The 23,235-nt window shown below is 40.2% G+C and overlaps 2 protein-coding genes across 3 annotated transcripts in view; one reads left to right on the top strand and one right to left on the bottom strand.

Annotated features, from left to right (window-relative positions):
* Positions 1-14,012, top strand: part of LOC126384729 (galactosylgalactosylxylosylprotein 3-beta-glucuronosyltransferase 1-like) — a 69,146-nt gene extending 55,134 nt beyond the window's left edge. Inside the window, exons 3-7 of one of the 2 annotated variants that reach the window (XM_050036015.1) lie at positions 829-970; positions 3,338-3,846; positions 4,925-5,221; positions 6,887-6,992; positions 13,887-14,012. In XM_050036015.1, coding sequence (XP_049891972.1) covers positions 859-970; positions 3,338-3,846; positions 4,925-5,221; positions 6,887-6,973 — 1,005 coding nt within the window. In that variant the 5' untranslated portion in view covers positions 829-858 and the 3' untranslated portion in view covers positions 6,974-6,992; positions 13,887-14,012. Of the gene's footprint in view, positions 1-828; positions 986-3,337; positions 3,847-4,924; positions 5,222-6,886; positions 6,993-13,886 lie in introns of both variants that reach the window. The other variant, XM_050036010.1, reaches the window with a different exon arrangement.
* A 2,106-nt stretch (positions 14,013-16,118) lies between these two features.
* Positions 16,119-23,235, bottom strand: part of LOC126384991 (beta-galactosidase-1-like protein 2) — a 27,539-nt gene continuing 20,422 nt past the window's right edge. The window contains exons 5-18 of the mRNA XM_050036469.1: positions 21,865-22,051; positions 21,692-21,773; positions 21,519-21,583; positions 21,330-21,414; positions 19,751-19,888; positions 19,476-19,556; positions 19,271-19,380; positions 19,024-19,170; positions 17,346-17,417; positions 17,145-17,223; positions 16,955-17,042; positions 16,761-16,872; positions 16,520-16,636; positions 16,119-16,249 (exon numbers count right to left, since the gene is read on the bottom strand). Of these exons, the coding sequence (XP_049892426.1) occupies positions 16,163-16,249; positions 16,520-16,636; positions 16,761-16,872; positions 16,955-17,042; positions 17,145-17,223; positions 17,346-17,417; positions 19,024-19,170; positions 19,271-19,380; positions 19,476-19,556; positions 19,751-19,888; positions 21,330-21,414; positions 21,519-21,583; positions 21,692-21,773; positions 21,865-22,051 (1,450 nt within the window). The 3' untranslated portion in view covers positions 16,119-16,162. The remainder of the gene's footprint in view (positions 16,250-16,519; positions 16,637-16,760; positions 16,873-16,954; positions 17,043-17,144; positions 17,224-17,345; positions 17,418-19,023; positions 19,171-19,270; positions 19,381-19,475; positions 19,557-19,750; positions 19,889-21,329; positions 21,415-21,518; positions 21,584-21,691; positions 21,774-21,864; positions 22,052-23,235) is intronic.

Here is a 23,235-nt window from a genome sequence, read left to right as displayed (position 1 = left end):
TTTCCTCAAACTTTTGTAGGGGGCGCTACTGAGCCATTTTTTGGAACCCACGCACGAGACCCTTAAAATATCAAATTTTTCACCAGTTCTGAGATGTGTGCAAAGTTTCATGAGTTTTCGGGTATGTTAAGCCTCCCAAAAAGGCAATTCATTTGGAGGAAGAATAATAATAAAAAATCCTTGCATTTCAATAGGGTCCTCGCACAGCTAGGTGCTCGGGCCCTAATAATAATAATAAACGGAGCAACTTCAATAGGGCCTTCGTCGGCCTTCGGTCAGTGCTTGGGCCCTAATAATAAAAATTCCTAGCATTTCAATAGGGTCCTCGCACCGCTAGGTGCTCGGGCCCTAATAATAATAATAATAAACAGCACGATTACAATAGGGTCCTCACGGACGACTTTGTCATCACTCGTGCTCTAATAATAAATAATAATAAACAGCACGATTACAATAGGGTCCTCACGGACGACTTCGTCATCACTCGGGCCCTAATAATAAATAATAATAATAATAAACAGCGCGATTACAATAGGGTCCTCACGGACGACTTCGTCGTCACTCGGGCCCAAATAAATTCTTATAATCATAAAAATATGAAATAAATATATTGAATTTAATACATTTAGAGTAAAAAATAAAATGTGAAAAATTCAAGTAAAATATTGTTGATATATTGTGAAATATTATTGAATATTAAAAGATGTACAATAGAATAATTACAGACTCTAACAACTCTTTTCAAAAGGAACTTCTGTTGTCAGCTCATTCTCTTCAATTAGATCTAAAGATGGTCATTTCACATTTTACATGTTATGTGCCTTGCAGGTAGTAACATGACTCAGACTTACCCTGGAGATGCCGAAGAGACGAGACATTGTCACTATTGTATTGATTGTGTTGCCTTGGATGCTGCTCATCACTGTTTGGCGCCAGAGCACCATCACTCCTCTGCTTGCTACTCGAAAGGGTAAGGCTAGAAGAGGTAAATGGGTAAGATCTTAAAACATTTTTTCCATTAATATTTATTATTTAATAATATCATAACATTATGCAACAACAGTGCTGTGTTACTTACAGTATGAATCAGTGTCAGTGCAGTCTAAAACTAAGTAAAAAATGTAACATTTTGATATGATGTTGCAGCACAGGTCCACACTCATCTTAGACACAACAATCTATTTCAACGATTTCAGTCCAGTTTTCGTTCCTTTTACATTATAGAGACAGCCTTGGTAAAAATCACTAATGATCTCTTAATGGCAGCTGACTCTGGGCTTGTAACCATTGTGATGCTTCTTGATCTGAGTGCCGCCTTCGATACCATTTTACATAATATCCATCTAGAGTGACAAGCTACCATTGGTATTACTGGCACTGCTCTTACCTGCTTTAAATCATATCGTTCTGGCCACACTCATGTTGTTCAACTTTGTAATTTCAGATCCAGCTTTTTTCCAGTTACTAGTGCTATTCTTCAGGGCTCTGTCTTAGGTCCCCTTTTATTAATTATCTAACTTCTACCTCTTGGGGCGGCAGTAGCTCAGTCCATAGGACTGGAACTGGAGGGTCGCCTGTTCGAGTTCCCATCCGGAACAAAATATGGAGCGTGGACTGGTGGCTGGAGAGGTACCAGTTCACCTCCTGGGCACTGCTGAGGTGCCCTTGAGCAAGGCACCTAACCCCCCAGCCGCTCAGGGCGCCTCACCAAGGGCAGCCCCTCACTCTGACGAAAGAGTGAGTTATGTCTGATGAAGGGCAGGGGCCCGAAACGTAACAACAATACATGAATAAATCGTTCAAGGAGCAGCTTCTGGTGTGCGGACTTTATCTTTTTATTCCATACTTACCTTTTGGTCCAGCACCTAGCATTAAATTTTTTTGGGTATGTGTGTGCTACTTTTACCTGTTATCAGCCCCCTCACTCTGACATCTCTCCACTTTGTGCATGTATAGGTCCTGTTTGTGCATGTGTGTGTCTTTCGGACCTGTGTGTAATTGACAAGCAAGAGTGAAAACATTGAATTTCCCCTCACGGGGATTAATGAAGTAAATAAACTTAAACTTAAACTTGGCCATATCTTCAGAAAATTTGGCGCTTAACTCCACTGCTATGCAAATGACACCCAGCTCTATCTATGCACCAAGCCTAATTACACTCTTCCACCAATTCCCTTTCTGATTGCTTATTGGATATTAAATCTTGACTCTTGTATAACTTCCTCAAACTTAACAGTAATAAAACTGGGGTTCTCCTTGTAGGTACTACATCTACTTTGTGTAAACTGCATAGTTTCCCCCTGACCATTGACAACTCCAAAGTCCGTCCTTCCCCCTAGGTTAAGAGTCTGGGTGTCATCCTGGACAGTACATTGCGTACACCTCACAGCACCGCTATCCTTGTTCACTCTTCATGCTATATTGATTATTGCAATTCTGTCCTCTGGTCCTCCCATCAAGTGTAATCATAAACTCAATTTGGTCCAGAATTCAGCCACACGTATCATTACTTTAGATCATATCACTCCTGTTCTCCAGCAGCTTCACTGGCTTCCTGTTAAATATCATATTGTCACTTGTCGCCTTTAATGCCCTTCATAATCAAGCCCTTTGGTACCTGTCTGAACTGCTTCATATCTATACACCATCCTGTACTCTTAGATCTGCTTCTGCAATTAAACTCACATCACCATCTGCTGGCTTGACTACAATGGGTTCGAGAGCCTTCAGCCATTCTTTCCCCCACCTTTGGAACTCTCTCCCCCATGACATTTGCAATATTGACTTCGTATCCACTTTAAAATCCAGTCCGAAAACACACCTTTTCAAGGTGGCATATTCAGTCTGATTTAATGGTGTAACACACACACACACACACACACACATCAAGACTTGCACTGATGATGACTTTATGATGATAATTTAATACCGAATTGTTATAATTATGATTTTTGTCTAGTTATTTTGTCTGATTATTATAGTATATTACTACATTGTTTGACTTTATGATTTATAAATATATGTTGCAGACAGTTTTTTTTGACTGAGTCTTGTAAAGGACTTGTAAAGGAGTCTTGTTATTATTATTATCATTATTATTATTATTATTATTATTATTAATAATAATGCCTTGAAGCCAGGGTGTAATGCATGGTTCTGTTTACTATAATGATGTGTTTAGCACCAAATTGTCTACAGATTAAATAGAGTTTCTTGTAAGACAACAAACTGTCAATAAGAAACACAAATCTGAATATACAATCACTTCATGTAGCACAAGGTCTCATCAGTATTTGACAGCACACAGAGGCTCACTGTAATCATTTCCCCTGGCTAGATGACAGACGTGATGGTCGTTCCAACTCCAGGAATACTTTTGCTCTCAAGGAGTACTGCCCACTTCACCGGGACATCACGGAGGTGGTGCGCACTAAGTATGTCTACAGCAGGCCTCTGCCCTGGTCTGACATCCTACCTACCATCCACATCATCACTCCCACCTACAGCCGTCCAGTACAGAAGGCAGAGCTGACACGTCTATCCAACACCTTGCTGCACGTACCCAACCTGCACTGGATCCTGGTGGAGGACTCCCAGAGGAGGAGCACTATGGTCAGCCGTCTCCTCCTGGAAACAGGACTCAACTACACCCACCTTAATGTAGAGACGCCCCGGAACTATAAAGTACGCGGGGACACTAGGGACCCCCGAATACCTCGGGGTACCCTACAGAGGAACCTAGCCCTGCGGTGGCTCCGGGATAAATTTAGTGTAAACAGAAGCCAGCCCGGGATTGTCTACTTTGCAGACGATGACAACACATACAGTCTAGAGCTGTTTGAGGAGGTAAACATTTATATTGCAAAGAAAAAAAAACAGGATGTAGAGCTGAATTTCTCTTTAAGAGTGCAATGTCCAGCCCATTCTCATTCTGAAGTTGTCAAATACCACCATTTTGTCAGTGATTTTAGCATCAGACACCAGCGCCACAAGCCTTCTTTTGTGGCGGTATGACACGCTGCTAGGTGGTGTCCCTCTGTACTGCAGCTGGATTGAACCTTTCATGGTTTCATAACACACTGCTGGTCAGCCTGCTGGAGTAGTATGATATGCAGATGGGCGGTGTCAGTTCATACGGTAGCCAGAGGCCACCTGTCGTGACAACATAATAGGTATCATACATACGATACGACAGAATCAGTGTGAAATGCTGCTGGTAACAATGTAATATAAGGAGCTGGAAAGTCCCAATAGGATGGGTGGGAGGGGTGGTGGATGGGTCCAACAAATCCCAGACTTTCAACCGGGAGGCAGATGTTCGCATTCCATATAAATGTAGAGCCAAGCCATGTTTTTTTCTAAACCTAACCAGGTACTTTTGTTGCCTAAACCTAATCATGTGCTTTTGTTGCCCTAACCTGACCATGTGCTTTTGTTGCCCAAACCTAATCGTGTACTTTTGTTACCTAAACCTAACCATGTGCTGTAGTTGCCCTAACCTGACCACATGCTATTGTTGTCTAAACCTAACCACGTCCCTTTGTTACCTAAACCTTACCATGTGCCTTTGTTGCCCTAACCTTACCACATGCTTTTGTTGCCTAACCCTAACCACATGCTTTTGTTGCCTAAACCTTATCATGTGTTTTTGTTACGTAAATCTAACCATGTGCTTTTGTTGACGTCCCTGTGTTGGTTGCAGCATCCCAGAACATAAACAGCAGAGGGAGGGTACCGAGCACGTAATATGTAGATATGAAAGTCCACTGACAAAGCTGTGATATGTGACGACTTGGGTTGAAAACGTTTTGTAATGTCTCCTGCTCATCTTACATGTGTTTTGTGTCTGACTGTAGCTTCATTTTGGGATTGATTGAATTTAAAGTTCTCACATGGGTGACTTGTCTCTTTGTCTCTGTTTCAGATGCGTTTCACCAAAAAAGCGTCAGTGTGGCCTGTAGCCTTTGTGGGTGGCCTACGATATGAGTCCCCTAAAGTAAACACCTTGGGCAAGGTGTACGGTTGGAAAACTGTATTTGACCCACACCGACCCTTTGCCATAGACATGGCTGGGTTTGCAGTGAACCTGCACCTTATTCTGTCTAAACCTCAGGCTTATTTCAAGTTAAGTGGTGTGAAGGGAGGTTATCAGGAGAGCAGTTTATTAAAGGAGCTAGTAACGCTCAGTGATTTGGAGCCTAAAGCTGCTAACTGCACCAAGGTAAGAAAAGGAGGCTCTCTGCATGTTGTGAAATGTTGTGTTGTGTGAACTGGCATTATCTGCAACAATCGTGTCTGCTAGTGGATATTTCTTCAGATCCCTAGCTATCCTAACAATTTGTTCCTAAAGTCAATAAACTGAAAAAAGGATGAATGGCTCACAACACTGCAGGACTCTTTGCAGAAAAGAATTATTTATTGCACCGTGACATACGTTTCGAGCTGTCTGCTCTTCGTCAGACAAAAAATACTGTGTGAGGCCATCTTAAGTAAAGCTGATCACATGATGCAATTAGGATCACATGACAAACGGCTGCAGTGATTACATGACACAGATCTGATGTACTAATTACCTTTAATGAAAAAAGAAAAACAGAAAAACAATGCATCCAGACACAAACCAAGGTGTAAACAGGTAAGGAAGTCTGAAGTCACCTAAGTCATGTACAAACATATAAAAGTATAAAACATGTCAAAACACCCATCAAAAAGCGAATATCACAATACAATATATATCCACACATATAAAACGTGTGGCGACCCACAGTTCTCCCGCTCCTGTCCTCCCCTGTTCTGTTATGTGGGGGTGGGAGGGGCGGGTTTTCAATATTTGTAGTATTTTTTTTTTGTTGTTGTATGTTTTTAGTTTGTAAAGCGCTTTGGGGTTGCATTTTTGATGTATGAAAGGCGCTATATAAACAAAGTTTGATTGATTGATTGATTGAACCCCCCCTTGCTCCTACGAGTTACCTCCTGGTGGATTTGACATTTGGTAGTGACCAGGTTCTCCTGTACTTTGAGTTATGCACCTTGTACAGGCGCCTCGAGATTACATCCACCATTTATGACGGCTTTTCTGGCCCGATACATAGTTTGGGCTATGTTGTCTTTAAAGTGTGCCCTCTATGTATATCTTTATATCTTTGTATATTGTTATTATTATTGTATATTGTATTTTTGGCTGAAATCCACGTTTTCAATCACATTTTATATGTGTGGATATATATTGTATTGTGATACTCGCTTTTTGATGGGTGTTTTGACATGTTTTATACTTTTATATGTTTGTACATGACTTAGGTGACTTCAGACTTGACTTCAGACTTCCTTACCTGTTAACACCTTGGTTTGTGTCTGGATGCATTGTTTTTCTGTTTTTCTTTTTTCATTTAAGGTAATCAGTACATCAGATCTGTGTCATGTAATCATTGCAGCTGTTTGTCATGTGATCCTAATTGCATCATGTGATCAGCTTTACTTAAGATGGCCTCTCACAGTATTTTTTGTCTGACGAAGAGCAGACAGCTCAAAACGTATGTCACGGTGCAATAAACAATTCTTTTCTGCTAAGAGTCCTGCAGTGTTGTGAGTCATTCATCCTTTTTTCATCTACAACTATTGACTCAGCACCTGCCCTTCCACGGTGAGATGTGTGTGTCTTTTGTTTGATTTTTTTAAAGTCAATAAACTGTCAGCTTACAGCCAGCACTTATGCATTTATAGCCCATTTAAAATATATTATTATAATCTGCCTGTAGACATTGTATAGCAAGTGTGATGTAGTATATTACAACTGTGTTGCATTGTGAGACACATTTTCTGTTCTATTGTTTTATCAAATTGGTTGTATTTCTGCTCATCTCTGTTCCTTTCTTCTTACCTGCAGGTATTAGTATGGCACACACGGACAGAGAAGCCTGTGCTAGTAAATGAGGGCAAGAAGGGATTTACTGACTCTAATGTGGAGATATGACATACTTCATCTGACACAGGTAATGGTAGATATTTTCAAATGTAAATGACTGCATTTTCATGCAGTGATTCTTTTGGGGGACCAAAGGAGAGCATCTTAACTCATATGTGGACCATAATGGGCTTTGTTTAAAATAGATGTCTGATCTTTACATACCATAATTAAAGGACTGTCTTCTGTGGATTTTCTTATGACTGTTTTATGACAAGTAATTTTAGCCATCCTAGTGGTGTGGCCCAATGAGTGGCACTGTTAGTCTGTGAGTCGGTTCACCACTTTGGTCCAAACTGAAATAATTCATAATTGCCATGAATGTCTGTTCAGTAAAAGGCTGTACAAGCATACAGATTTCACTCTCCCTAGAGGATCAATTTATCAATTCAAGGGGAGGGGAATGGTAGAAACCTCAGGAAGAGCAACTGAGGAGGGATCCCTCTTCCAGGCCAGACAGACGTGCAATAGATGTCGTACAGAACAGATCAACATAATAAATTAACAGTAATCTGTATGACACAGTGAGACAGAAAGAGAGACAGAGAGAGAGACAGAGACAGAGACAGAGACAGAGAGAGATGCAGGAGAGACGGTAATGATAGTAGCTTATAACAACATTAATTAAAGTAATAATATTATAATTATAATTACGGCTATTGTGGTACAATATGTTGAAAGTATATATTAATATCTGATAGTATACATATGTGACAATAATCATATGTGTATAATAACAGTAGAAGTATGACTAATGAGCAGCAGCAGGAGGCATCTGGCAGGACCACGGCAGCAGCACAACCACACACATCACAATATCCAGGCACCACTGTGATGTAAGTTAACCTGAGAGACAGTGGAGTACAAAGGCTCTGGAGAAGAAGCCGAGTTAGTGACATGCAGTACAGCCGAGTTAGCAAGATGCAGTAACAGGACATGAGAGAGAGAGAGAGAAGGAGAGAGAGAAGGAGAGAAGGTGCCCGGTGTATTATTGGAGGTCCCCCGTTAGAGTAGGCCTAACGGCCAGGCTCCACCGGCTGCAAACGTAAGCATCACTTCAGCGTAGCATCGCAGCGTATTCATTGGGGCTCCACTGACTGCGTACGGAAGCGACACGTAGAGAAGCCAGCAGGGTTGTTTACCGCTGAGCCAAGAGGCTGCATGTAGGCTGAATGAAATGTTAAAGCATTTTCCACCTAAGCTATTACATATATTTGAGTTATCTACAAGTTTACTGTACTGTTTGTCATCTACTCGCTTTCAAATGTCCACCACGGACATTTACACAATGTCATGGATAAACATGGGTAAATGCATGAAAAAAAATCATTACATATCACCTCTGATAATGGTTTATTCATTTAAAACACATTGTGCTCATTTAGCACACTATTTCATGTAGTTTTTATCTGCTGGAGGGTTGCGTAGGGGAGCGTAGCGCGACAAAAATAGAAGAGCCGCGTAAAATAGAGAGATGTCGCACGACAGACAGGGGTTGTCGCGCCGCTCCCGTTGCCGGTGGAGCCGCTGTAATTGATTAACAGGGGGGGCAAGCTGCTACGGGACTCGTGCTGCAGACGTGTCATGCCGCTGACGTGCCCAGTGGAGCCCAGCCGTTAGTCAGCCTAACTAGGGGCTGGTACAAGGCAAGTCTGAGCCGGCCCTAACTATAAGCTTTATCAAAGAGGAAAGTCTTAAATCTAGTCTTAAATGTGGAGACGGTGTCTGCCTCCCGGACCACAACAGGAAGATGATTCCACAGGAGAGGAGCCTGATAGCTGAAGGCTCTGGCTCCTGATCTACTTTTGGTAACTTAAGGGACCACGAGTAACCCTGCATTCTCAGAGCGCAGTGTTCTGGTGGGATAATATAGCACTATGAGCTCTCTAAGATATGAGGGAGCCTGACCATTTAGAGCTTTATAAGTTGACAGTAGTATTTTAAAGTCAATTCTGGATTTTACAGGGAGCCAGTGCAGAGAAGCTAAAACAGGAGAAATATGATCTTGTTTCTTAGTTCCTGTTAGTACACGTGCCGCTGCATTCTGAATTAGCTGGAGAGGTTTTAAAGACTTATTAGAGCTACCTGATAATAAGGAATTACAGTAATCCTGCCTAGAGGTAACAAAAGTGTGGACCAATTTTTCTGCATCTTTTCGGGTCAGGATAGGCCTAATTTTCGCAATGTGACGCAGATGAAAAAATGCAGTCCATGAGATTTGTTTTAAATGAGAATTAAAAGACAAATCTTGGTCAAATATTACTCCGAGGTTTCTGGCGGTAGTGCTAGAGGCCAGAGCAATGCCATCTAGAGAAACTATGTCATCAGATAAAGAGTCTCTGAGTTGTTTGGGGCCAAGAACAATAACTTCAGTTTTGTCTGAATTTAACATCAGGAAATTGGTGCTCATCCAGGTTTTTATGTCTTTAAGGCAATTAAGTTTAGTTAATTGATTAGTTTCTTCTGGCTTCATCGAAAAATACAATTGTGTATCATCGGCATAACAATGGAAATTTACAGAGTGATTTCTAATGATGTTACCTAAAGGAAGCATATATAGAGTGAATAGGATTGGTCCGAGCACAGAACCTTGTGGAACTCCAAAACAAACTTTAGTACGTAAGGATGATTCATCGTGAATATGAACAAACTGAAAACGATCAGATAAATAAGATTTAAACCAGCTTAGTGCAGCACCTTTTAAGCCAATTAAATGTTCCAGTCTCTGTAGCAGAATTTGATGGTCAATTGTGTCAAACGCCGCACTAAGATCCAATAAAACAAGTACAGAGACGAGTCCTTTGTCTGAAGCAATCAGAAGATAATTTGTAATTTTAACTAGTGCTGTCTCAGTGCTATGATGCACTCTAAATCCTGACTGAAATTCTTCAAATAAATTATTATCATGGAGAAAGTCACACAGCTGGTCTGCGACTACTTTCTCAAGGATCTTTGAAAGAAAGGGAAGATTAGATGGTCTATAGTTGGCGAACACCTCTGGATCCAGGGTGGGCTTTTTTAGGAGAGGTTCAATTACAGCTACCTTATAAGACTGTGGTACATAGCCTGTTAATACAGATATATTGATCATGTCTAATAAGTGAGTGCATGGACCACGGAACGCATCTGAACAAGGGGGGGCCATAATTTCAAGTCACGCGGAGGGGGTGGGAGGGCATATGCATTGAAACAGACAATATTACTGATGTATTAAATAACATGGAGAACTTTTTTTATTCCGACGCCACACAGTCACATCTACAGTACACGCATGAACACGAACACATGCTTGCTCAGAAACCCCTCTGATCCCACTCTACCATTCACACACACAACAGGCCAAGCCTATTTACACATAAACGTACAGATGAAGCAAACAACAAAGTAGCCTACATCCAGTCCACAACCACAACCAAAACTCATCCTGCCTGCTCCTGCAAAACTCTGAGAATTTATGCCCGCACAATAATAGACATGCATTGATTTTGTGTCTTCTCCCGTCCCGCAGGAGAAAACAGGTCATTTTATAGGCTATTAATAAAGAGATTCATGGGGTTGTTTGTTTCGTTTCCCTGGCCTGCATGTCTTTTGACGCACTGGTCAGGAATAGCGCTCCTATTTCGTTGTTTTCATTTAGTTTTTAATGAAATAAAGGCTGTTTCATATTCTATTCTCCTCCTCTGTATTTATTTATTTTTCTACCTTTATATAATCACGCAGTGATTGAGGTTAAGGCAAGCCCGGCGCCAGGATGAAGTTACTGAGGGGGCGGTTAAAAATTACGAGGGGGCAAATCTTTATTGCGCAACATAGGTTCACAGTGAGTTATAAAGAGCGTGCAGCCGTGCGTAATTGTCGCGAGTAATGACAGCTCGTTGCCGGTGAAACACAATAAACTGCACATCTTCTTTCATGTTTGTCTCATGACAGATGGAGCTGACAGACAGACAGACAGACAGACAGGTGGAGCAAGCGGTAAATTGTAATGAAAGCTGGTTCAGGGCATATTCGTCCATTTATGAATAAACATGGAGTGGAAACGCTCATGCATGTGCACCAAGTTCCTGTGTTGACATCCTGTCGCTAGGCTACATCTTCTTCTTCTTCTTCTACTGTTTAAGGCGGTTGGCAAACAGCAAATTGGTCCATTACCGCCACCAACTGGTGGAGTGTGGATTTAAAATGACTATTACACCTTTAAAAAAAAAAAAAAAAAAAATAGGCTACATCCCGATCCCGTAGTGTTTTTTTTTAGCCGCCCGTTCCCGCCCGCAGCAAAGTACAAACCGCCCGCTCCCGCGATATTTGCGGCGGGACCCAATCCCAATGCAGCCCTCTATGTCAGAGTACAAAAGTTACCCGGGCCATGGCCCCCCTGGCCCCCCCGGTTCCGCGGTCTGTGAGTGAGTGTTAGCTAAAGGTAAGACTTCCTTAAGTAGCCTAGTTGGGATAGGGTCTAAGAGACATGTTGATGATTTACTGTAGATGAAGAAATCACTGCAGTCAATTGTTGAGGAGAAATCGGGGAGAAGCTATCTAAATATATATTAGGTCATACAGCTGTGTTTGAGGGCAGATAGGTACTATCTGAGGACAGGAGGTCATGAATTTTGCCTCTAATAGTTAGAATTTTGTCATTAAAAAAGCTCATAAAATCATTACTGCTAAGGGCTAAAGGAATACAAGGCTCAATAGAGCTGTGACTCTCAGTCAGCCTGGCTACAGTGCTGAAAAGAAACCTGGGGTTGTTCTTATTTTCTTCTATTAAAGCTGAGTAATAGTTTGCTCTGAATCCTACTGACTTTGGTGACCCCCTAAGCTTTTATTTATCATCACAATGAAATACACCACTGGATAGATTAAATATTTTGTACAGGTATTTATGGTCTCCAGAGGATAAATCATAATGACTATGATAAACCTAGAACCTAGAATTTGTCCAATACTGTTAAATTTCACATTTTAGCAGACAAACAACCACTGGCAAGGATAATTGGAATAAAGAGTTAATTGTAAAATAATGAAGAGTGGCAAAGGTGTCTCAAGTGATGGAGAGTGGCAGGCAGAGGTGAATTGGCTGGGCATCACAGAGAAGGTGGGCAGGAGGGTGGCTCAGAGTGTGGCTGGTAGCAGGGCTGAATCCACTGGACCTTGAGAGGAGCAAGAAAACACAAGGGTGAGGTGAGGATTACTCAACTAAGAAGCAAAATTGCAAACAAGACTGACAAGAGGCCGTATGTTAGTACCACAAGGTACCACAAGAACTGAACAATCTGGTGAAGACTGGAATGTACAACCGGTTGTGAAATTCTGCAGAGTTGATAGATGCATGAGATCCTGGTGTGCAGGATGATGACTTGTGGGTGGAGCCAGGTAGCCAGCAGAAATCATGCCTTGCCCAGACAAACTGACAGGGACAGACACACATACACACCCACACACACAAACGAGGGAGGGTGAGAACAGGGGAGCACACAAGGAGAGAGGGAGACAAATACTTTGGTTTATGACCAAATACCCACAAAACTAATGACAGTCCTATCAGCCTTAGCTATATTTTGTCTTAAGTGCTAATTAGCAAATGTATGCAAACATGCTAATATACTAAGATGATAAAAATGCTTAAAGGTCCAGTGTGTAAGATTTAGAGGAATATACTAGCAGAAATTGAATATCATATTCATAATTAACTATGTTTTCTTTAGTGTATAATCACCTGAAAGTAAGAGGTGTTGTGGTTTTGTAACTTGTCACATATGACGAGTTCATATGTGACAAATAGGCATATTCATATGGCGCAGTAGATATCCTCCTGCGTTTGTTGTTGACATTTTGGGACGGTGTGTTTTATGCTGGGTAATACAAGCATATGGTAAGGTTTCGGAAACGTGATTAGGTTTAGAAAAAAACATGATTTGGCTCTGCATTCATGCGGGAAGCAAACACCGGCCTCCTGGGTGAAAGTCCACGTTTGTTGTAGTTCCAGTGCAATGTGCAAAAAGTTAACATACAGCCCTGATATTTATTTTATATCATTTTTCATTTACATGTTGTGCAGCTGCATATTTTCAAACAGGGGAAAAAAAAATCCCTGTCTTTGCATTTCATTTTGATCACAGTCTGTTTTTGTAAAAGTGCTTGTGACATCTCAAGTGTGGCTTTGACTTGCAAATAAACATGTAGCATATTTTGTAAAAAAAAATATATATATATATTGAGATATATATAATAATAATAATAATAATAATACATTTTATTTATAGAGCGCTTTTCAAAAACTCAAAGACACTTTACAGGCAGACAAAGTGCAGGAAAATACAATAAAGAGTGCAAAACAGCAGACAAAAAGAGGAAAAAAATTACAGACAAGAGTATCATGTATTGTACATATATGTATGTATGTATTCAGCCTAAAGATACAGAGATATGATTTTTTGTCCATATCACCCAGCCCTAACCCAGCAGCATATCACACCACCGCATAAAGGTTGCTTTTGGTGTCTGTCGAAATCACTGACAAAGCGGTGGTATTCGACGACTTCAGAATGAGAATGGACTGGTCATTCATATTTATCTATCTTTCTTCCACAAAGTCTGCAATGTTGTTTCTACAGTAGCCCAGAAAGGACAAAGCAAATGCTGGCTCTAGACAGGGCCATTTGTGTTTTCTTATTTTAGCATTAGCCACTGTAATTCTCTTACACACTTGACACAAGGAAAAAGTTTCACTTGGTTGCAATCTGCAACCTTATCGCTACACACTAGACTATAAACATGCCTGCTTACCATCAGAATGTTAACCTTTTTTTTTGTGAGTATGTCAGCATGTTGAAGGTAGTATTTAGCTCACAGAGGCTTACAGCATGACTGTAGACCCATGGAAGTTCTGTTTGTAACATGTGCCTTGTTTCTGTCCTTTCAGGGACATTTCTCCAATGGACTCTTCCTGGATTCAAACCAACCTCAGAGCAATAAGCCAGGTTAAAAAATATTATCACAGCTCAGTGCCGTAACTGTACTTAATCATCGCTTAGAAACTGAGATTCACCCGTCCACCCCAGCAGGGAACACAAGCCATGCGTTTAAAAGGTTTGCAGAGTATCAAAGCACAAATGCACAAAAACAAGCTGGCCCATTCTGCTCCGAGCACTGGCTTATGCGAGACACGGGTATGAGTTGCCAAATAGCTTGCCCACTGAGGTTTCCTTGGAGAACTGAGACAAAGGATATTAAGTGATTTAAACTGCAGGAAGATATGGCACAGCAAGCAATTAAGAGTCCTCTGAGCACAGTCAACACCAGCCAACCATCCAATCAACATTAAATAGGGCCCTCTTGTTCTGAAGCAAACTGGCTGTCCAGCACAGGGCTGTACAGAGGAATCAAAGGGGCTCTTGTCTTAGTTGAGTCAGCAAGGACTGACAGACTACACTGAGGAAATCTGAGCCATCCCTACTTGTACTGTAAAACACTGAGCTATTTAGATAGCACTTCAAACCCAGCACTAATTAGGAGCTCTGTTCGTCCTCAACAGACATTCACACATGCTCAGCTGTCTCACTGCACAGGATGAGCATATAGACACACATGCACTCAAAAACACAGAGAAATGGTTTATTCCAGTGAAACAGCCATGTCCCCTCTCACAGACATTTACTGTAAACTCTTGGTTATTCCCGATATGCTGTAACACTAATGAGGTCTACCCATATTTCAGAGGAGATTCAGTATCTGTACGGGCCTGTTCACTTCATAGCATCTTCATAAGCTAATTAAGATCTCACTGAGTAAAGTTATTTATTGTTTTAGATTAACTGGTACTATTTACTTGTTAGTTACCAGCTATGCATGCACAAGTCAATGGTGTGTGAAGCCATTACTCTAATAATTGGATGTCAATTCTATCAAATAGCTGTATTAAACAAATCTAATTATCCCCACCATGACTGGTTGGCTTGCAAGTGATAATTTCATACCCTGCTGATATGCAATGGCACTGCTTATAAATGCTGCTGTTCTCATACTGTGGCTGTTTGGTCAGTTATCAGTAGTCAGTGCGTTTACATGCACAGTTAAGTGGAGCTACAGATATAGCTCAACTAGGTCATTTAATTAGACTACTATCCTTGTCCCAGTGTACAAGCACAGGTGGCAATATGCCCCCTTTCTGCTTGTTAATATTTGACCTTTTTCTGCTTGATCTATTATGTCACAGACCAAACAATCAAGCGTCTTCCAGCTGTTCCACCACATTTTTGAACAGGTTGCCATTCTGTGTTTTCCTCCAATCCATGTATTTCAAAATATTTAACTCTTTCAGCTGACACAGCATGAACTGTGTCTCCTTGTCCATCCACAAATGCACAGCTCTGGATGTAGATATTGCCATGTTGTTACTGGCTTCTTCTTCTGTTATTTAATGCTATTCAACTTCAAGGTCAAAGCCCTGAATGGAAACTGTGGAGCATGTGCTGCGCCTCAGCCAGTTTGGGCCCGATTGACTGTATGAATGCAGGAGTTATTCAACTCCCAATCCCATTATCTGGGTGTGTTAGTCTGACTTTGAGAAATTGAATTTAGTACAATTTCAGTCAGACGAACATGTTTACATGTATTTTAGAAGTCTGGATTTAGTGGGAATAACACAATAAATCAATTTCCTCGAATGTCATGTAAATGTACTGAGTGTGCTAGGCATCTGAAACCTTGAACTTTCACTCGGTAAGGTATAGGACCTGATGTTGCTACAATGCTGCTTGTGTTTCATTTGAAAGCTGCTCACATCACTCCTGCCTAAGCTAAGATTGTCCCACAAGTCAGATTTTGTTTTACCATTTCAAAAACTGCAGTCTGTGGAATATTCACACGAGCAATACAAATCTAACAATAGTATCAAATATAACTGCCACCCCCAAATAGAAATGTCTAGCCTTTAGGTGGAACTCCATGGGTAAGAGAATATACTTGGTAATTTGTGTAGAGTCATTGAAACTAAAGGTACTGTATGTATAAACTGTAGCTATAAACTGCTCCTGTACAAACAAGCCTCACTTTGTTTTTCATATTGATCTGTGAGTATGTATGAATATTTTAAGGTATTATATCAGACATGGGCTATGATTTTAACAATATTGATATCCCTGAATTTGAAGTTTAGACAGGCACTTTGTGAATCTTTGTCAGAGGAGGTGATGACAGTCACTGGATCTCTGCTGCCATGCCAAGATCAGGTGTATCCTCAAAGTGGACCTTGAAGTCACCCTCCTGCTCCTCAAATATAATGACCTTAATATAACAGGAAAAAAGTAGGAGACAAAAAAGAGAGAATAAGAGCTTTAAGACTTGACTCTTACTGTGTTATCGCACACTTTAAATGTAAAATTCATCTTCAAAGTCCATTATAATGCAAGTACAAACATTTAAAGAATAGTTTTGGGAGACATATTTATTAATTTTGCCAAGAGTAAGTTCACATTTCTAACTCTCAGCAAGACAGCAAAAGCGTACTTCCAAAAACTATTCCCCTAACAAATTCTGCTTTGTGCACAGCTGTACCTGGTTAATTCCACTGTTGAGAAAGGGACCAGGGAGGTAGAGAGTCTGCTGGGGGCCAATTGACCAGTAGCGGCCCAGGTTCAGCCCATTGATAAATACAACACCTTTCTCCCAGCCCTGCGGACCCAAAGACAATTTTATCCATTCACAATGCACACATTAAGTATTTTTATACAATCACACACAAAAAGAATGTATGCAGTGTACAGTGAATGTATGCACTATGTTTTATTGAACTTACAGGCAGCTTCACAAATGTGTCACTGGGATACCCATATGCAAACAGCCTCCCCATGAAAAATCCAGGAAAGCTGGGAGCGTCAGGGAGAGTTTTCCAAGGTGCCTGATAAAGACTAAAATGAAGCATCCACTTCAAATGCTCTGTTACAGCATAAAGTGATAAGCAATGCTTTAGATTCAATAAAGTGTACAAACCTATCAATAAAGCTGGGTTTCATATCCAGGCTGTAAATTGTAAAATCCTGCAAGGGGATATTGTTTAATAAAATTTCCCCCACGAGGCCTGCAAGAACACAAATCAAAATTGGTTTTTGCATTACACAGTGAGTGCTTGAATGCTTTAATAGCAGGCATAGCAATGAACCACATAATGCCTGTCGATCACCTTTATGTTGTTTGTCAAGGTCCCTTCCCTGATGAACTCGTCCACAATTTTCCACCAATAAGCTTAAGGTTCGTCGTCCCTGTACAGATTGATCGCCTTTATGTCTTAGCAAGTTTCAACAGCCAACATTTAAGCATCAGTCACATCCGATAAATGATGTTTATTGGACATTTGCCTTAATTTTCCAACTTAATGCCATACCTTAACATCAGAAACCACCAGCTCCAGGCTTTGGCGCTTGAAAAGGCCAATGTAGCTTCTGTCTAAAAACACCTAGGAAGAAAAACATTGTTGTCAAATAAATTATAAACAGTGTTGGGGGTAACACGTTACTTTTGTAACTTTGTTACTTAAAGTAACGTGTTACAGTAACATTACATTTTAGCAGTAATGAAGTACCAACAGGATTTCAGGTACTATTATTGGTAAATGGACTTGCACTTGTATAGTGCCTCTCTATAGTCTTCCATCCACTCAAAGCCCTTTTTATGCAACAAATCACATTCACCAATTCACACACACACATTCATACACTGGTGGCAGAGGCTACCATACAAAGTGCCACCTGCGGCTCAGTTTTTAACACACTCACACACCAATAGAACAGCCATCTGGAGCGACTTGGGGTTCAGTATCTTACTTCAATGTGCAGACTGGAGAAGCCAGGGAGCCTATCTTCTGATTAGTGGACAACCCGCTCTACCTCTCTGAGCACATTTTCGCATTACCACCCAAAATAAATAGTTTATTGTTTTCAGTTTTCATTCATCCACACTGATCTATATCGCTCCACCTCCGCCAGTGGATCACCAGAAAGGTTGCTGTTGTCTGAAGGTTGTTGTGTGTTGTCATGTCAATACAGACTATGTTATATTGCATTCACATCCCCTACAACTGCAGCAATGCCGGCACATGCCGTCCTGTTCTTATGCATAACTCTCTGTCCAGTGCTGTTGACGCTGACCAGCACACTGGGAACCAGCAGGTGGGTCTTCCAGCTCTGGTGTATTAATTTGCGTTCATTATAGTGACTTAATCGCACTCCATTCCTCAACATAAGTTTATTATGTTTCTAATAATAGGCCTACTAATATTTATCCATATCTCATAATTATCAGACTTTGATACTCTGCCTGACCCTCCCTGTGTCCAAGGCTACTCATTTATTTAAAAAGGTCTAGGCTATTTGACTGTTCTATATCACACTATCATTAATTAAGCAGGGGATTGAAATACAAAGTGGTAACCACTGTATGTGAATGCATGAATGTCAGAGCTGTGCAGCTTTAGATTTGAAATGAACTGAAATAAACTGGAGCTTCTGTGCTTTGATTACCTTATGTGAAACAACATGACCCTCATCCATTTAAAATGAACATTGGTTATTCTGAGCTCAATTTTGATCAAACACAAAAGTAGTGTAATATGTAACGTATTACACTACACAGAGTAACATTGTAAAGTAACTCATTACTTTCAAATGAAGGTAACTAGTAATATGTAATATGTTACATTTTGAGAGTAACTTGCCCAACACTGATTATATTACAGAACATAACACACAAACTTTGCTTCACTTTAATGAAATATATATCAAAGGCGGCTTTAGGTTTGTAGGATGAAACAAATGAGATATATGAGTAGTACATAATTAGTGAGTTTCCGACATGCTAGTACACGTTTTTTTGACTTTGGACAGAGCCAGGCGAGTGCTTTTACCCTTTTACCCAGACTTTTCCTTCAAGTTAAGTTTAAACCAACAACAAATACAATAAAGATCATGATGTATGAAATTGATTAATCATGGGGGGCAATCACATCCATACTGCATCAGGTCAGGGTGTGTGAGGTCATGCCATCATGTACAATGAAGACTCACTAGGGCACGGTCTCGGACATTGTCTCCAGATTTCAATAATCCTCCACTGGTGATGGTAGTTTCGTACAGTGTGTATCCATAGGACTGGCCATTCTTATTGTTCACAGGTAGATTCTCCATGCTTATTGGCTTAGGTGACTTAAATGGCTGCCAAAAATTTAAAATAAATGAATAGATCTCCTTGACTGAAAAGCAAAATTATCTTCATTACACATATAGGTAAAAGATAATCTTAGATACAACATACCCCCTCAGTAAAGCTCAAAGCATCCCATAATGACAGGTGCTGGAACATGATAGCTGGTTCATAAGCCTCCCTGAAATGCAGGGCTGGCATGTCAGGGAAACTGTCTCCTCCTGTACAGAAAGGTCAAAGACAACATTAGACAAAGAGGCTAGTTGCCACATGTATCTAATATTTTAATCTCATTTAAATTAAGTGTTTAACTTACTGTTGAACTGAAAAAATAAATCCCTAAGGAGATGGTACTTTGGGGTGTACTCCCCAGCTTCAGACACAGGCGCATCATAATCTGAAAAACATCATTATGTAATTTAACTAAAAACTGCTGCCACCTGCTGGGTGTTTAGGTGAATGCTGTTCTGTAGTCATGAAGTAACATATTCTCCAGCTCTGACATGGCAGTGCTTCATTAGAATTAAATCTTTGCAAATTTGCATCAAAGACACCACTAGTTTGTTTGTGACAGAGCACAGAGGAACCAACCATAACTGGGGACCAACGCACTGTAAGAAGGATCAGCAAGTGCTCCACTCATGAAGCCAAAACTGGAGCCTCCGTGGAACATGTAAAGATTAACAGACATGCCTTGCCTCAGAATTTCTCTCACAGTGGACACCATATCTGAGAAGAAGTTCAACACATTCATTGTTCAAAAAAATGACTCATTAAAACATAAAGCTCCCTGCAACAGAGGGAGATCATAATACAGTTTTTAAATCAAGTCACTGACACCTTTTTGATCCTCTGCAATAATTCAAATGTTGGTTGGCCCTGACTTTAATATTTGCATTTACATTGCTGGCATAATGCTGACATTCCTCATACACAAAGCAAGATGGCAGGGAAATAAATATAATGTAAACTACAGAGTGAGATAGAAAGCATTTGTTTGCAGCAGTTTAGATTGACTCAACATTAAATATTGCCAGTGGGTAAGATGAGAACTATATTTTCTAAAAAGAGTCAGTGGCCTACTGTATAACAAAGGACTCAAGTTTTAACACTATGTGCTTTTCAAGGCTGATAACAGTATTTCTAAAGTAAATCTGCAGATGTTTTTTTGTTTTTTTTTCCTTTTGTCAAAAACTGCTTTAAAGGAACAGTGGGTAGGATTAAGTGTCATCTGATGGTGGGGACTGTAGATTGCAACCAGCTAAAACTTCCCCCATGTAACAAGCATGAACTCCCTGTTAGGATTCCTTCATTGTTCATTTTCAGGAGGGTTTTACCAGGAGCTGAATAATCCATAGAGTTCTTCTCCTCTCCATAACAAACAGAGCAGGCGATATAAACAGGTATAAACACTAAATCAAGCAGCTTCATGTTACAAATCAGTGTTTCTCTGATGCTGTTTGGCTTGTTGTAAATGGCCCCTAGCCTAGCACCTGTTACTGTAATGTATGCTCACCTTCTCTTTTTTTTGATAACTTAAGATCCAGATTTTCAGGAGTTTTTACCATAAACTGAATTATCTCCTCTCCAAAACATAACAGACCAAATGATTTAAACCAGTTAAAACACTAAATAGAGCAGTTTACCATTAAAAAAAAAATCTGTTTTTTCCAACACTGCTCGTAATGGTGGGATGGCTAACCATGGTGGCCGAGGTGAGAATTTGAATGGCCTTATCTAAAGCCGGTGTTTGGTCTGTCCATTCTGGGCTACAGTAGAAACATTCTAAGGTAACAAAAACCGGACAATTACCTTTTTTAGGTGATTATACACTAAAGAAAACATACTTACAATATTATATTTAATTTCTGCCAATATATCCCCTGAAATCCTACACACTGGACCTTTAAAAAGTGGTGGCATCATATCTACTATATCAGATATATCTTCACATAAAAGTGATGTATTTCAATATATTTTTTATTCTACTTTATTATATAGTTGATGGTAAGGAAAATGAGATTACAGAAAAGCGATATGTCATGAACTAAACTTCCTTTCAGTCAACAGTGAAGAAGGATGGCTAATTTAGATTAAGAGGTAAGCACAGATAGAAAGGTGTCTTTTTCATCTGTAAAGCCACTGAAAAAAAAAAAAGAACTTTCCTTGCCTTCTGGGGGAAGCACATGGTGGAGGTCACCCCACACATCGTACCAGCCGGTCCAGTAGTCCATCACTAGAGTGGGGCTGTTGGGCTGACAAACAACGCAGGAAAGGTCTACACTATCAGTACACACAGCTCACTGTCCAGTGTTTCACTGTCTCCTTGATGTCTTCAGTGGAAAGGTAGGATACACACCTGGATAGCATTCAGATCCTGGATGTCTTTCTGATTTAGCTTCTGCAGCTTCACTGATCTGATGGCTACAAGGTGGGAGATCTCATCACAAGGTAAGCTGTGTGTGTGTGTGTGTGTGTGTGTGTGTGTGTGTGTGTGCGCGCAGGCGTGTGCATGTTATTAACAGACTGTACCTCCAGCCACACTCCCCGACTTCATTGTGTTGTAGTTGTCTGCTGTGAGCAAGAGCTCACTGATCCCTCTAGACTGTAAAGCCTTTCAATATAAAACAGAAGGTCTTCTATACATGTGTGTTTTCATGTAGGATTTAAGGGAGCATTTGAATTAAGCAAGCCTATTACATCACCTCTTTAATGAAAAGCATGTAACTTTCATCCTTTGCAAAGGATCCATACTCGTTTTCCACTTGCACTGCAATGATGGGACCTCCTTTCTTGAACTGATTAACATTAACAACAACATTTTTTAAGGATGACAAGTTAAAAACAAACTGGAGGGACAAAAGACTTGTTTGCAGCTTTAGTGACAGTGGGCTCTAGTTTCCCGGCGCAGCGCAGGGTGGCGCAGGGTGGCGAACCCCGCGCAGAGCTAGTTTCGAGCAGCGCAACCCGAGGCGCGCTCAGTTTGGTAGTTTGGCAGACCAAGGTGCGCTGAGATGGGTGTGGCGGCGCAGCAGGGGGAGGTGTCGACAGATCCAGCTTGGCGCAGTGACAGTCAGTGACTGTCAGCGAAGGGGGAGTGCAGCCGGTGTAAGCCGAAGTTTGGCTGACCAGCGGACAGTGCGCACACGTCACCAAAACTTCACAGACAGGTTTCCAGAATATCAGGCACATTAATAATGCAATAAATACCCAAAAAACACTATTCAATGCAACTATCTGCAATCAGCACATAAATGTTTCTGTATATCGACTGTCCCGTCACATCTGATGTCAGATCAAAGGGGATATGGGGTGCCGTTTGTAAAGTGGCTCACGCTGAAAATAACATCAACATTTTGCCACATTTAGCTTCCAACAATGTTTAATAAAAGTGTTGTGAATTTTTTAACGTCACCTTTTACCACATTTACAGCAATATTTGTTAACTTAGAAATATATTAAATACTTAAATCTAAATATTAAATGTGGCACCTAAATGTTAAATCTAAATCTTAAATCTAAATCTAAATCTAAATGTTAAATCTAAATGCTAAATCTAAATCTAAATATTAAATCTACAATTAGATTTAGATTTAATATTTATATTTAGCATTTAGATTTAAGATTTAGATTTAGATTTAATATTTAGATTTAACATTTATATTTAGATTTAGATTTAATATTTAGATTTAGATTTTGATTTAGATTTAATATTTAGATTTAACATTTAACATTTAGGTGCCACATTTAATATTTAGATTTAACTATTTCATATATTTCTAAGTTAACAAATATTGATGTAAATGTGGTAAAAGGTGACATTAAAAAATTCACAACATTGTTTGAAGCTAAATGTGGCAAAATGTTAATGTTATTTTCAGTGTGAGCCACTTTACAAACGGCACCCCATAGGGGAGACTGGGGTAAGATGAGCCACTTTTCATATTCAGGATCACTACATCAAGGCTATTATAGTTTTGTTGCGAACTAATATATGTGCATATATTTCAGGATGTTGTGCATCCCTACAAACAAACAGAATGAGTGTAAACATAACTGTTTTGATAATATAGCAT

This window comes from Epinephelus moara, chromosome 3 (genome assembly GCF_006386435.1).
Source record: "Epinephelus moara isolate mb chromosome 3, YSFRI_EMoa_1.0, whole genome shotgun sequence".
NCBI lineage: Eukaryota > Metazoa > Chordata > Actinopteri > Perciformes > Serranidae > Epinephelus > Epinephelus moara.
The sequence above is the reverse complement of the archived record's forward strand: the minus strand, read 5'-3'. Positions and strand labels throughout refer to the sequence as shown.